This window comes from Spea bombifrons, chromosome 10 (genome assembly GCF_027358695.1).
Source record: "Spea bombifrons isolate aSpeBom1 chromosome 10, aSpeBom1.2.pri, whole genome shotgun sequence".
In the NCBI taxonomy this organism is placed as follows: domain Eukaryota; kingdom Metazoa; phylum Chordata; class Amphibia; order Anura; family Pelobatidae; genus Spea; species Spea bombifrons.
In genome coordinates this window covers 9,814,150-9,829,919 of record NC_071096.1, presented here as the reverse complement: position 1 = coordinate 9,829,919, position 15,770 = coordinate 9,814,150, and the positions used below count along the sequence as shown (strand labels likewise).

The window sequence follows — 15,770 nt, the reverse complement described above, 5'->3', positions numbered from 1 at the left end:
GACCTAAGATCAAAGAACTCTTTAATCCTTTGATTAAATCCTGCAGCACATCCATTCGCAGGGGGCGGCTCATCGACAGGTCAGAATACAAGGCAAGAAAGTAAACACACGCTGACATATTTCCTTAAATAAATATATAATTGGTGCCGAAAAGAAAAACAGAAGAGTTCTTCACCGAACAGCAAGAGTTTTTAAACCAAGCTGACGCAAAACGTCGCAGGTCTCCACCTGTGCCCACAACAATATATCCTTAACTCCTCCAAAGCTGAAGTATCCAAAAACCATGTATGATCAGTTCAGCAGTGAAAAGGAAAATTTATAGAATAGATTTTTGATATTTATTTTTTTTTAGACAACCTTCCTCCCTTTTTCTTCTTTGGCTTAACATTTTAGCCTGATCTACAATTTCTGCAACCAAGCAAAAGGTTGATCCAAGCGTCATGAGAACATTTAGGGTTTATTCATTAAAAGAAGGAGTACCCTACTCAGGATCAAAGCAAAATAACATCAATTTAGTTGCTTAATCAGATTTTTCTTGGAAATAGGCTTTTCCATGTTTTGTGGAAACAAATACTGGCCATGTGAAAAAGCAAAAAATGTTTTTTTCTTCATAACCCTACCAATAAAATACCGCATAAGTAGTAGCCTTGTTGGGCACAATAGATACCCTGAGTTACAAGAAGCTTCCATAAGTTAGGACAGGTCATATGATGTGCTCTCGACACATGCATGAAGTGTCAGTTGGTATGAGAGGTTGGTCGCCCACTGCCGTGCCGACATCTCTACACAGATCCTGAATCTGTAGCCATCCTGATCACGCCAATGGAGTTATTTAAACAAAATGGCAGCTCACCAGGCATTTTTGAGTTCTTTAGCATACGCTGTGCCGATGGCTCCATTTCCAAAAATGCTGAATAAAGTTTCACCTGATAACCTCTCTGATGCATAATAATAATAATGATAGAATGTTATGGTCTAGTGTCCAAGGCAGCAACGATATTCCATCAGAATTGTGTCCAACCTTAAATTAATTTAGTTGGGACGTTGGCTCTGACATATAAGGTCAGAGCCTTGCGGCATGTAGAAGACATACGGTGCCATAATTACATTTATTAACCACAAATTCTGGCCCTGCATGTGCCTTAGCTTGACCTCCTGCATTTAGAATTCATAGGCATTCAATTATGAATAGGCCATTCTGTTAACCCTAAGCAGTGCCACTGTAACATGCGCACTATTAGCTTTCCTGCTGTAGCACCTGAAGCAGGTTCGGTGATGTTGGCAGTTATTATGGCTCTTTCGGAATGTTATAATTGGAAGCCGTTATCATTAATTATTGTGTGGCGAGTGAACACCCAAAATGATTTATATTGCAACACAATATTAAATGAAGAAACTGCAATTACATTTCTCCGAAACCATTATTTGTTAGAAGAGCCGACGGATGCTGAGCCATGCTGTCTTTCCCTTTTGAATGACATGAAATGGTATATTATTAAATAAATGCATAGGTAGAGTTTTGTCAAATCTAAGGAACTTATTCAGAGCTCTTATTCACCTGGACCCAGGTTATTCTTGACCCACCTTTGACTATTGTACAAAATAAATGATTCCAATAGGAATTTTATTTTGTAGTGTGGTAGATACCAAGGAGTCCTGGAACATCTCATTGATAAAGTTGTACAAAGGCTCCGCTAAATCCTTTAAGCTTTATTGCAAATTAACTCACCCAAAGCATAAAAGTCCCTTCCAATTACTTTTGGCAACTTGATTTAATGTGAGTTCCCCAGACACAAACAGCATTTTAGTTATTGGTGGATATAATTATGAAATTTCATAACTCTTTTTTCAATATTTCTCGTATTATTACATTTTGCTGCCAACGTGGCGTAACATCAGCACGTGCGATACTTTGGTCATTCTTCGTTGCTGAGCTCAAATAAGGTCACGGGGTAAATGCAAACTGCACCACGAACGTGTACAAAATTTGTTATATTTTTGGCGCCTGCTATAAATTTTTAGTTAAACAGCTGGGAGATGGGTTTTTTTGCAATTTTTTTTTAAATGTGCCATCGTAAGTGGATTGTAAAATTCCTTTGGGTAGCTCTGTCAAAGCATCCTAACTTAACTAAAGGAGGGTGAGTCATGTATAGAGTACCCGCGTGACAGTCTATTCTGTTATTCGCAGGGACATGGGGAGGTAATCTGATTTAGTTGTATCTGATTAAAAAGAATTGAACTCGATTGCAAAGGCAAAATTTTCAGAGGTGGCCTTTCTTCTCTTCGCCTTTTTTTCTTTTTTATTTTTTTTTTACACTGTTTTAAAGGTGTGTAGGCGTTTATGGCTTTATTTTGAAATAAATTCATTTATATCAACTAAAACTGTTTGCAGCCTAAATTGCTGGCAGATGTATGTGTGTGTCTTCCTAAAATGTAATATTTATGCGTAACAATTTATCAGAGTCTTAGTGTTTCAAGGTAAGGCACTTGTGGACATGTGCAAGGAAGGTTTGCCAACCATGGAATTTGTTTGGATACATTCCGTGGGGCAGATAGCCCTTTTGGGTAATCAAGACCCCCGGTGTCCCCCCACACAATGGGCTGGTTACAAAGGAGATCTTTGATCTTCCCAACCAGCCTTTTTATGCCATAGACGCTGTGCCATAGATGCATAACACTGTTTATTGTACTGGGGATGCCAACCATGGAGATGGAAAAGGTCGAGCCTAGGGCAGCCAACCACTGCATACCTTCTTTCATTTCTTCTGTTTTCCTTTTCCTTTTCCATTTTTTTGTCTTTTCTTTTTTGTTTTTACTGTTTTCACTTTCTTTATTTCCTTTCCATCTTCTTTTTTTTCTTTCCAGTCTTTTCTTTCCTGTCACTTCATACATTCCTGTTTTCAATTTCTTTGCCAGCCCTTTTGCTTCCCATCTTTACTTTCTTTATTGTCTGTTTCTTTACTTACCATTTTTGTTTCTTTTGTCATCCTATATATACAGTATGTTTTATGATGAATGTATAGTCTCGCTAACATGGATCTTGGGACTGTGTTGCTAAGGAAATAACAAAAGTAACAACAAAATAAAGAAAAAAGATACCCTTATATGTTAATTTGAAAATGTGCTATCTATAGAAATTTAGTTAAATGTAGTTAACACGATTTCTGTTTTTTTTTTTTTTGTTTTTTTTTTAGACTATATTGGATATGACATTTGGAGCTGGAGGTCACACTACATCTATTCTGAAACAGGCTGCTAATATTAAAATATTAGCACTTGACCGAGACCCAAAAGCATATGAAATAGCAAAGCAATTATCCTTTGAAAATGGGTAAGTACTCCTTTAAAACAATTAACCCCTTCGTGACAATGGCTGATTTTTTTTGTACCCTTCGTGACAATGGCCGTTTTAACATTCCTGCACTGCTCATGTTTAGCTGTGATTTTCTTCTTTCTCGTTTACTGAACCCACATAAGTTATGTATTGTTTTTTTTCAGTACAAGAAGGGCATCCTTTAGATGTCATTGTTTTGATTGTATCATATAATTTACCATTAAAAAAGTATAAAATATGGTGAAAAATCTTTTACTTATCTATAAAAGCTAAAAAAAAAACTGCTAAATAGATTCTACTATTTGTCCTGAGTTTAGAAATACCGTATAAGTACAAGTAGCGTTTTGCTATTTCAAAACCATTTTTTCCAAATCTGGTAATTCTTCCCCTCATGTGCAATTTCGGGTATCTTTAAAGCCGTCAAATGCAATTTACCCCATCAAACCACATATTTTTACTGTTTACATCCACTAATTCTACACCGTTTGGGTGCAGAAAGTGAACGTAGATCGCTTTCTGCACCGGCTTAAAGCCATGATGGTCCTGGCACGTCAATTGTCACTAACTGGATGTTAAGGGGTTAAAATTCTGCCAAACTGGTTCATTGCAACTCTGGTAATGCCTAACATAAACCGGTCTACGTAGGGGCCCTGGCATCATAGGGGAGAAAAACAAAACAAAAATACAATAGTATAACCTGTGTGATAATAGTGCAATGTGCAAAGTATAGAGGTGATGCGCTCACAAAGAACTTGTTCAACTTGGGCTCATTGCGTGCCGATTGAATACCATTTAAACAAAAAAACCTGAGACATAAATATTGGGGATTCCGTCACACTATTTCGCCAAATGCTGCTTAGCCCACCGCTACGTCAAAATATCCCAAGTTTGGCGAGTCCTATCTAATTTTTCATGGCTATATTGCTTACCAAGGAGCTGAATCAATGAGACTCTAAAGCAATTCAAAGACTTATCCGGACAGTTCTAAGTATGTATTTTAGTAAATAGAAGTTGCACATTAGGAGTACTTGGTTGTAGTAAGGTTGAAGGACACTCAACTATAATTTTTTAACACACTGACCACCGTGTGGCTGTGGCAGTGTGATAATTTGTAATAATTATTGAAGATTCTTGTTTACACTTTTTTAATTAGAATTGATCAGTTTTGCCAATAACTTCTGATCACAACTATTAAAATAAAATTAATCTCAGGAAATGAATGTGAAGTCATATATAACTCAATACATCACAATCAGATCCAATCGCTGTATCCAGATCATGTGTTCTGTTACTTAGAAGGTCTGGAATTTCAGAGATTAAGGTTTCCACCTTGAGTTCTTTCTTAGAACACCTTGCAGCTTGTTGAAGGTAGGGAGGCAGCCAAATGTGCTCTCTTCCACATTTACATGTGGAAGACTGATACACATGTTACAGATGAGGTTATTAGACAAAAAAAATAAAAATAAACCAATTTAATTATTATTTCATTCACAACAGGGAGTGCAGACAGTACGGGTGCTGGCAACAAGGTTTTGTATAGGCCAGGGATGTCAGACTTGGTCCACAAGCAGTGATATCCACTGAATGTTTTAGGAGTTTCTAATGAACATGTGCTTAGAGTTCACCTGAAACATCTTGGACGTATCAAATAGTACCCAGCAACACGAGAACGACATTCTTAGGCTAGCATGATATACTGTGGATCTTTACTGCATACGGGTGAAGCCAGTATTGACCAATATGAAACCAGTTGACCAGCAATATTATGTTTAAATTCCCAGGAAGAAATCCTCATTAATATTCATTAATTCCTGGTCTAATACATGGATAGCTGTTGTTTTGCATCTTTTGTTCCTAGACTTTTATGCAGACAATTTAATGACAGCTCTTTCCCCAAGGCCATTAACATCGTGTCACACTATCCAATGCAACAAATGGACAAAACATTATTAAGACTGTGATGCGCATGAAAGCACTTGACTGCAGGTCTTTGGTTATGGGTTTCTCATGATCGAAAGGCTTTATTGCATCACCTAACTTCAATATTGACGTATTGTCTAAAATTACGTAAATGCAAATATATTTTCCTGTCATTCTCCCCACATGATTGCTTTTGTGTGATAAATTATGAAAAGCTGCCTCGTACATAGTGTTTAACTTTTATAGAGATAAATCATGGTAATAAATATTGTCTAAAAATGGAATAGTCAGACTGGTGCTTCGATAGATGGAAAAACAGAGTTCATGTACTAATTTTCACACAATCTCTAGCAGGAATCTAAATAACACCTTAAAACACCTTAAAATGGTGTTGCTGATTTCTGGACCTGCGAATGACTAAACTTCTGTCTGCGTGCAGTTAGTGCCGGTCGATCCCAGAAAGCAGCTTGTAAATTCCATAGGACAGGCTTCTTTCTTAAAATGCTCAGGAAATCATTTGATCTCTTTGGGAGCTCAGGCGCAACTGATTTTAAAAGGAATGCTTCTGAGCACGCACAGGAAGCATACTTTAGTATGCTTGCTGGATTCAGTAGAGGTACTTGGGGGAGGCGTTAAGTGATAAGGAAGGCCTGCGCCGAATTGCACGCGGTAAAATGCCATCTTTAAGCTTAGCATTTTCTTTCGTTATACATATTTATTTCTGTTAATCAAGAGGTCTTGAAGTCTTTCACTTTGGGTGTGAAGATTCTGTAGGAAGCACAAATCTAATATTCATCAATGTTTTGATAAGGAACAGCTTAAGCACAGATCATGATGTAACATGAATAATTTGGGGATTACAGAAATACATTTGTTTTTTTTTATTTCTAATGTGTTAGTTAATCAGAGTTTATGTTTGGTTTGTGTGAGTAAGTGCAGGGGAACCCTTAGTTTGCCAAGGATCACCTTCGCCAATATTTAGAAAACTAGAAAACTAGGCACTTACACTCCTTACACAACTAGGCACTAGGTACACCTTTCTAGTACCGGGTTGGACCCCCTTTTGCCTTCAGAACTGCCTTCATTCTTTGTGGTGTACTTTCTACAAGGTGCTGGAAACATTCCACAGAGATTTTGGTCCATATGGACACGATGGCATCACGCAGTTGCTGCAGATTTGTCGGCTGCACATCCATGATGCGAATCTCCCGTTCCACCACATCCCAAAGGTGCTCTATTAGATTGAGATCTGGTGATTGAAGAGGCCGTTGGAGTTTAGTGAACTCATTGTCATGTTCAAGAAAACAGATGGGAGATGATGTAAGCTTTGTGACATGGTGCATTATCCTGCTGGAAGTAGCCATCAGAAGATGGGTACACTGTGGTCATAAAGGGATGGACATGGTCAGCAACAATACTCAGGTAGGCTGTCACATTGAAATGATGCTCAATTGGTACTAAGGGGCCCAAAGTGTGCCAAGAAAATGTCCCCCACACCACTACACCACCACCAGCCTGAACCATTGATACAAGCCAGGATGGATCCATGCTTTCATGTTGTTTACGCCTCACCCTGCCATCTGAATCAAGACTAATTAGACCAGGCAACGCTCTTCCAGTTTTCCATTGTAGAATTTTGGTGATTCTGTGCGAATTGTGTCCTCAGTGTCCTGTTCTTAGCAGACAGGAGTGTCACCCGGTGTGGTCTTCTGCTGCTGTAGCCCATCTACTTCAAGGTTCGACGTGTTTTGTGTTCAGAGATGGTATTCTGCACACCTTGGTTGTAATGAGCGGTTATTTGAGTTACTGTCGCCTTTCTGTCATCTCGAACCAGTCTGCCCATTCTCCTCTGACATAAACAAGGCATTTTCGTACACACAACTGCCACTCACTGGATATTTTCTCTTTTTCGAACCATTCTCTGTAAACCCTAGAGATGGTTGTGCGTGAAAATTGCACCTTTTCCATTTATTAATTCTGTATCTGTTTCATAACTTTTTAACTGTAATGTATCTATCCTGTGTGTAGGTTTTCGTACACAAAATACTATGTGACTCTTCTTACCAACCTTTAAAGTCTAGCCGCAGGTTGGATCGACAACATTCAACTGACATTCAAAGGGAACCCCCAGTGATGTCATATCTGGGGAATCCTCAAACCTGGAATTTCAGGATCCATTGTACTCACTGCTCATACCGAATTCACTAGTCTGTCCCCAGCCAACATAAGGAGAAACCAGACAGGGAAAAGCTTTGTGTCTTCATCGTCAGCAGGTTTAATAGCGGCGAAAAATGTATAGGGACTGCTGTTCTGTCTCTGCAGGCATTTAAGCTCATCTAATTGAGATGGCATAGGACATTTTTACTGGTGCAACATGCTTAAGGAAAATAATAGATGTCAGTCTTTAAAATGAGCACCTTTTCACATTTTCTAAATATATTCAGTGAGCGCTGTGTGTTTATCTGTTAACCCTTTTTCAGGAAGTGTCTACGTCACTTAAGACATTGCCCTGGGCAAATAGACCTGCCCTGTACATATATATAGTGTGTGCCGTTATGCAACACAATACACCCCCCCACCCCCGTTGCTGGGTGAAAATTGTGATTGCCCTTAAAATATTTTTTTGGCGTGCATTATAAAAATGTAGTACTACTTTAACAAGGAAATAAATGGGTCAGGTCTTGTTATCTATTCAGTGCGTGGGTAGGAATCCTTTGACAAGCTTTCTGGGGAAGCCTTTGACTTGGGAATAACTTCTGAGATGCAAGAAGAACACAGAATTTTGTCAGTAGCAATGCACATTACAAGTAAACCCTTTCCCCGCTTCATTGGAAAAGGCAAAAAAGAATATCTTGAAATTAACCAGTATCATTGCTGAGGAGCCTACACATATCCGTCACACAGGAGGCAATGTTCATGTTTTAATATACTAAATAGTATCGGGAATCATGGCCCAGAAACAGGAATTAATGAATCCTGCAGAACAGACACTTATACTTTATACTACAGCGTGTGTGTTTAACTGTCCTAGACAGCTTTCGGCTACATATTACCTTCCTGTTGCTTTTAGATTCATAACTCTCATTATCCCCATCAAGACAAAGAAGTTGTAGCATAGTTTGTGTCAAGGGATAGGAAACCTAGGGCTCCCGTTGAAGTGAAGTGCTAGATTGCAATTCATGTGATGCTCATCCTCTTGGCTGGATAAGCTTTAGGAGAGTCATTGGGTCCTATGCAGGAAATAGAGTGTTTGTAGTAGAGTTGAACATTTTATAGTATATAGCTGTATTTAAGAAATCTCCCACAGTACGAATCCATTATGCAGGGATAACCCAGCTTTCTTCCTCTCGCAGGAAAAGCAGAGTGGTATCAGGGAGCTGAGACTGTCCTGTAAACTCACAATGAAAAGAACCCATTGTAATTGGCCATAGCTCAAAAGACAGAGGTTGCCTGTTACAATGTATATCTATACACATCTATATAATTGATCATTTCTGTGTGTGTATATATATATATATATATATATATATATATATATATATATATATACACATACACACCGTATTTGCTCGATTATAAGACAAGGTTTTTTCCAGAGCAAATGCTCTGAAAAATAACCATCTTATAATCGGGGTCGTCTTATAATCAGACCTCAACTAGGTCTGACTATGAGACTAAGATCAAGATCCCCCGCAGCGATGCAGAGGACCTGGATCCTCCTGTCTCCCCCCACACACACACACACTTACCGGTACTTCTGAGTCACCGGTGCTTAGTCCGGGCAGCATGTAGAGCTCTACGCGATTCGCGTACACAACTTCCGCTGCAGCCGGGAGGAGGTGCGGTCAGCAGCGGGGGTTGTCTGCGTCCATCACGCAGACCTTCCCCGGCTGTCAGAGATCAGAGTTCCCCGTGATCTCTGACAGCCGGGGAAGGTAATTAACCCTCTATATGCCACTCTGCCTCCTGAAATGCCTTATACCTCCCTATATGCCACTCTGCCCCATAAAATGCCTTTTAACCCCCTAAATGCCAGAGTGGCATATAGGGGAATAAGGCAATTCTGGAGGCAGAGTGGCATATAGGGGGTCAAAAGGCATATCATGGTACACGGTGGCATTTAGAGGGTTTAAAAGGCATATCATGGGACACATTGGCATAAAGGGGGTATAAGGCATTTCTGGGGCAGAGTGGCAAGCCAGGGGGTAGATGTGCATAACTGGGGGGGGCAGGTTGAAAAAAGAGGAAATAAAAACAAAATATTTTTCTCAATCATAGCTTTTATTAAAAAAGAAAATGTTCACATAGTTTACATGAATTAACATTTACTGGTAAAACTTTTTTCCTATAGGGTCGTCTTATATTCAGGTATATACAGTCCAATCAGCCATAACATTATGACCACTGACAGGTGAAGTGAATAACACTGATAATATTGTTATCATGGCACCTGTCAGTGGGTGGGATAAATCAGGAAGTGAAGTGAACATTTCGTCCTCAAAGTTGATGAGAAGCTGAAAAAAATGGAAAAGTGTAAGGATCTGAGTGACTTGCACAAGGGCCAAATTGTGATGGCTATACGACTGGGTCAGAGCATCTCCAAAACTGCAGCTCTTGTGGGGTGTTCCTGGTCTGCAGGGGTCATTACCAATCCAAAGGGGATCCAAGGGAGGAAAAGCGGTGGACTAGCGACAGGGTCATGGGTGGCCAAGGCTCATTGATGCATGTGGGGGGGGGGGCTGGCCCTTGTGGTCAAATCCAACAGATGGGCTACTGTAGCGCAAATTGATGAAAAAGTTAATGTTGGTTCTGATAGAAAGGTGTCAGAACACACAGTGCATAACAGTTTTTTGCTGTCCACTGTCGAAAGCTCCTATAATGGGCACGTAATCATAAGAACTGGACCACAGAGCAATGGAAGAAGGTGGCCTACTCTGATAAATCATATGGCACCAGGATGCATGCACGGAAGCCCTGCGTAGCAACTTAAAGGATCTGCTGCCAAATACCTCAGCACACCTTCAGAGGTCTAGTGGAGTCCATACTTCGACGGGTGAGGGCTGTTTTGGGGGCAAAAGAGGGACCAACAAAATATTAGGCAGGTGGTCATAATGTTATGGCTGATCGGTGTGTATTTAATTATATATAATTAAAATTGTGTGTATATTTTATTAGTTTTACTTGATGACCTGGAAGACACTGCCTGCTGCAGAAACATTTCAAAGGTAATCTGGCAAAGATTAAAAATTTATGAAATATAATAAGTGGCTCATTTTATGTGTGTTCTGTTCTGTGATGAGTCAGTACTGACTAGTGCTACGGAATATCTATCTTGGATTAAAACATCGGCATTAGGTTCTGTTAGCAAAGCCTAGAGATGAGGAGCCCAGGTCTCATTTCTTCACTGCACCAAATTTGACTTCCCAAGAGTCTGGTGGTAAAGGGTGGTTCTGGTGCAAAGTTTGAAATGTGGTCTAAGGACCATGACCTGATAAGCATTTTATTGGTTCCTACTGTAATATGACTTCTTTTGAGACTCTGCTCTTGGATACGTTTTTAACACCAAAATTATGTAACTGGCCTGTCATCTTTAAATGCCTCAGTCTTCACTAAACTAAACTAATGACAGTGTCATGTTATAGGTCTATATATAGGTCTGATGTTGCAAGTACTCCTCGAAGAAGGTTGGTGTCTCTCTCCAGTAATAACCCAAGTGCATAGGGTCAGACTTGAATACAAAATTACTTTTGGGTGCTTTGGTTGTAAACATTGGCACCGCCAGCAATCATATTTAGGTTGGGCACATGGGGGGGGCAGGAAAAAAGGTAGGGGGGCAATGTTCGGAAATGTTTTTGTTCTGATTCTAGATCCTGATATCACCTGTTGTTTTAGAGTTAATGAGGTTCAAGGAAGGTCATTGTATTCAATATTTCCAAGGGATTTCTAACTGCAATACTCTGGACCAAGAGTAAAATTACAGCTGTCCAGCCCATGCCATGACGGTTTGAATTAATCTACGCGTGGTAAAAATTCCTTGAAATTTTCCCAAATATATAATAAAAATCACCAGTTCGTGCCTTAAGTGCTGCAGCATGTAATTGGTCCAGGCCACAATTCATAACAAAGATATGCTGTGAAGAACTGCAGACAGATGAGCAACAATCTGATAAAACTAATACTTTTATCATACACTCTTAAAAACAAATACATTCTGTTCTGCTTCTTCCGTGATTGCCTTGTGATCATAGCTTTGTAAGACTCTCAAAGGCTCAGGGAAATAAGATTTGCTTTCCCAGTTTTGATAGTATGCAGCGAGAAGGTCGTGTACTTGCATTTTCATTTCGAACAGCCGAAAATATGTTTGTATTCTGCCTTACTAAGGAGCTCGCTGTTTGTGAGCAGTTGTTTTGATTAGTAATTGCTCACATAACTCCTGGCCAGCTTGTGATGTCGCTAGGATCATGTTTGCAATGGCTTCTGGTAATACCATCCACTGCACATCTATGGCCTTAGATGGACATTTAAAAAGGTTTATGGTGGCATAGACAAAATAGGCAAAGTATGACCAAAATTGGTACGTTGATGATTGTAGATTGAGCTACCTTGAAGCCGCATTTCTTTTTTGTTTTTTGTTGCCCCTTAACTATTGGTTCTGTTGACACTTGCCTAATAATGCTTATGTCAGGAGCTATGGGGGTTTGAACCGAATGGATATATGACATCTACCTACTCTTGTCACACCTGTCCTTCATTCTCGCAATCAAGGGCCAATATAACCTGGGCATGCTCCCAGCCTCCTTACTAGATAATTGCAGTTCCAAGCCTTGTGTGTTGATTCTGTGGACCCTTCACCATCCTGACTAGCTTCTATCTCCGCTTCTTTACACTTTGCTGTCTGTGTGTTCCTCAGCCCCTTTTGCCATCTGCCCATTCCTGGAACCTGTTCCGAGACTTCATGCTTCTTCTATTCCAGTTGCCTTCACCACCGTGAATACCCTGTATATCATTTTTGTTATAGAAAATACCTCAAAGAATTATCAAAATAAACTATTTTATAAACACACATTATTGTAACTTTTAACACAGTCGAATTATCTGCCATACTTGTAGACTAAGTTTAAAGAAGGCTTTGATCATTGAAACTAGATGGCATAGATGTCGTTGGAGGCTGGTCACAGAGTCTATCTGACTGGACTTCATTTCTGTATTTCATTTAACTGTATTTCCCAAAATGGAAAGAGAGAAGCTGAGATTAACGTAGCACAGAAAGACCAGGGAGTGGAACCTTCCGAACTTCATAATGTTACTCAGATTTGACCTTCTCTATTGTTACCGAAGTCCCTTTCACATTTAGCACCCACTGTCCTCACATTAAAATGAAATGAGAAGTTCCCTGTATGATATTATATGCTCTGGGCATTTTTGCTCACAGACAACTGGCCACATTAGTATGCAGAATATGTGTGCAGTCTGATCGAATTTTCTGAGTCACCCCAGGTTTTCTAATTAATCAACTCAAAGTACCAAGCAATTCATTTATCAAACACTGCAAATTCAAAAGAGACTGCAATGTTTGTGGATCTATTTGGGTCCATATCGAGCTAAACTGGAGCCAAATACAGATGGACTTTACCTGGGCTTGCCCAATATGTATATCAGTGTTCCCAGGGGACCAGTCCAGTAGAATACTAAGACACTTCGATTTAATGAGAGCCTTAATGACTCTTTGCAGTTTAAAGGAGATACACCCAGTCCCTCATTCTGCTTAAAGCCTACTGACATCATTAGAAAGAAACGTCAAGCGTACATTTCACATGCAAATAGTTTATTATCTGTGAAGCGTGCCCGTTATCAAGATTTATTTATAATTGTTCTTTACATAATCATCTCTCATTACCTTTCTCGGGCTAATGTTAAGAGAAAGCAAAGGACGTCGGTAGATTTTTGTACGACTCTGACTCGCAGTGTACAAGTTGTGGTTTATTTTGTGTGTCACGATTAGGCAATACCCATCTGCCTTCACAACACACATAAATGTTACAGCCGATGCAGTGCTATATTTAGGCAGAGGGACACGATAATAGATTTTTGGCATGCTTAGCGAAAACCGTGCCTTTACTTAATATTCTGCATTAAATCCAAGAAAATGTTACAGCTTCAGAAATAGTGTAGATTATTTTCCAAAATAGTGTATACACTTATTGGCTATTATTTTGTCCTTCACGATTGTCACAAATGGAACCGTGGTTTAGCAGTTTATGTTTATTTGTCTATTATCACAAAATGCATAATAGTTTATTTTCAAAGAGGTCAAAGTATTCACCAGGGCTGTACAATCTGTAAGTATGTGTTGCACATGTCATCGATTTCCTCTGGGCTATTGTTTAAGAGTCTGTTGGGCTTCCCATCGCTCGTGAATATGAGATGACAATAGGCAAGAATATACAGATATACGCAATTAGTCTTAGCACTAGGAAGAATATGGAATTATAATTATTCATCTAACTAGGTGTAGAAACCCTTTAAAACTATATGGTTATCTAAGGAGCCAACCTGCGCATTAAGACTGCTGATGCGAGAGACGTAGACTAGAATTGGGTAAAGAATCATCAGAATTGGGAAGGACTTTCTAAGACACGAGCGGCGTTTAAGTGGATAGAGTTACCATTAAGCCCCCAACTTTTAGGGACCAGCTCCTTAGACACAATATCTAGTCTGCATTATGCAAATTTTGGCTCCGTTTAGATTAGTGGAAGGTGGACAGGCTAAATACTAGCACCAACTATATCCATTTGTTCCTGCTGATATTCTACCCTTGTCTATTGACATAATATTTGAGGGTCTGCATGGAAACCCCCAAACTGAAAATCACATCCAAGATTGCGCAATATAACTATTGCACAATCCCATTACCCCTTTTGTGCTCTATTGGGGTAAAATTGGCTATCGAAACAAAAAAGAATCTAACAAATCGTTCTTTTGTTACTAAGCCTCCTATGGTAATGAGCTAATTATGCCCAGCATGTGAAAATCCACTGGGGTTAATATATTTAGAGAATATTCCTTCAACTAATTGTAGGAGGTATATATTCCCAATGTAAATTTCAGTGTGATAATACTTGTTTGTTTATGGGCATTATTTTTGCATTGGATCAAATACTTTTGTTCATTTTGTCTTGATTTCAGCCATCAGTCAGATGGTAATTTCGAACAGCTTTGACGCACATCTCAAAATAAAAGGTCAAGCCGTGGAATATTTTAATTCTTGACGCAGCGGTAACTCTTGACGTACCGGAGAGGGAAGCAAGGCTTGAATTTGGAATAAGCTGAGCAGCCGGTTTTCTCTCTACAGGTTAAAAGAGGCTCGATGGCAGAAAGTACTCTGTGATGCGCCTCCAGAACTCAACAAACACCGGCTGATTATTGGTTTTCTGATGTCTAGGGCTATAATCAGGTTTCAGTGATACATCAGGTTTCTAAAGATAGTGGATTGATGATTGGTAACGCCTTACACAGCCTTGTGCTTGCTTTGCCTTATTTTCAAATTATGTCCTTAGCAGTCACTACTGGGAAGCATATTTACCAAAACAAGAGGGAATGCTTGTTTTTATCCTTCTGCGTGTCCGTCTAAAAATGAGAGAGATATCTTTTTCTTCCGTTTAGTTAACGGCCACTTTAACCACTTTTGGCAAAACTAACATAATCTATTAAAATGTAATGCCCTGTCTTTTTTGGTTTACATCTAGGCCAATATAATATAGATAAGAAGCAAGTAAATGCACCCTTTGGAGTTACCAGCATTTATGTATAATATATAAGTACTTGTATGACTCTCTTCATGAGTCTACCATATGTAAAACATTGGACAGGCATGGAGTCCATGGCAGGACACCACAGAGGACACCGCCTGAAGTTTGCCAAAGAGCACGATGAAACTCTACACACTACTGGGAAAATGCTTTGTGGACTGATGAAACTAAGGTTGAACTGTTCCATAAAAACATGCAGCGCTATGTACGGGTAAAAAAAGGGGCACCGAAAACATCAACCCGATGATGAAGTGTGGTGGAGGGAACATCATGATTTAGGGCTGCATTACTGCCTCAGGGCCTGGACAGATTGCCATCATCGAGGGGACAATGAATCTCCAAGTTTATCTAAGTATCATACAGGATAATGTCAAGGTGGCTGTCTGCCAGCTGAAGCTCAGTAGTGTGTAATGCAGCTGGACAATGACCCTAAATATCAAAGTCAACCACTACAGGATGGTTCAAAAAAGTGGGAACGCTCCAGTCGGAGCCCAGACCATAACCCATTAGATACGGTGGAATGACCTCAAAAGAGCAGTTCACACCAGACATCCTAGGAATATGGTTGAGCTTAAGCAGAATTGTCTGAAATTCCTCCAGATCGTTGTGCAGGTCTGATCCGCAGCTACCGGGAGCGCTGGTTTGGGGTTATTGCTGCCAAAAGAGGTTTGACCAGTTATTAAATCCAATGGTTCACCTACTTTTTC

The 15,770-nt window shown here is 39.6% G+C and overlaps 1 protein-coding gene across 1 annotated transcript in view; it reads left to right on the top strand.

The window, feature by feature from the left end:
• METTL15 (methyltransferase like 15) overlaps positions 1–15,770 on the top strand; it is a 57,451-nt gene that overhangs the window by 20,132 nt on the left and 21,549 nt on the right. Inside the window, exon 3 of the mRNA XM_053448642.1 lies at positions 3,195–3,331. Within this exon, the coding sequence (XP_053304617.1) occupies positions 3,195–3,331 (137 nt within the window). The remainder of the gene's footprint in view (positions 1–3,194; positions 3,332–15,770) is intronic.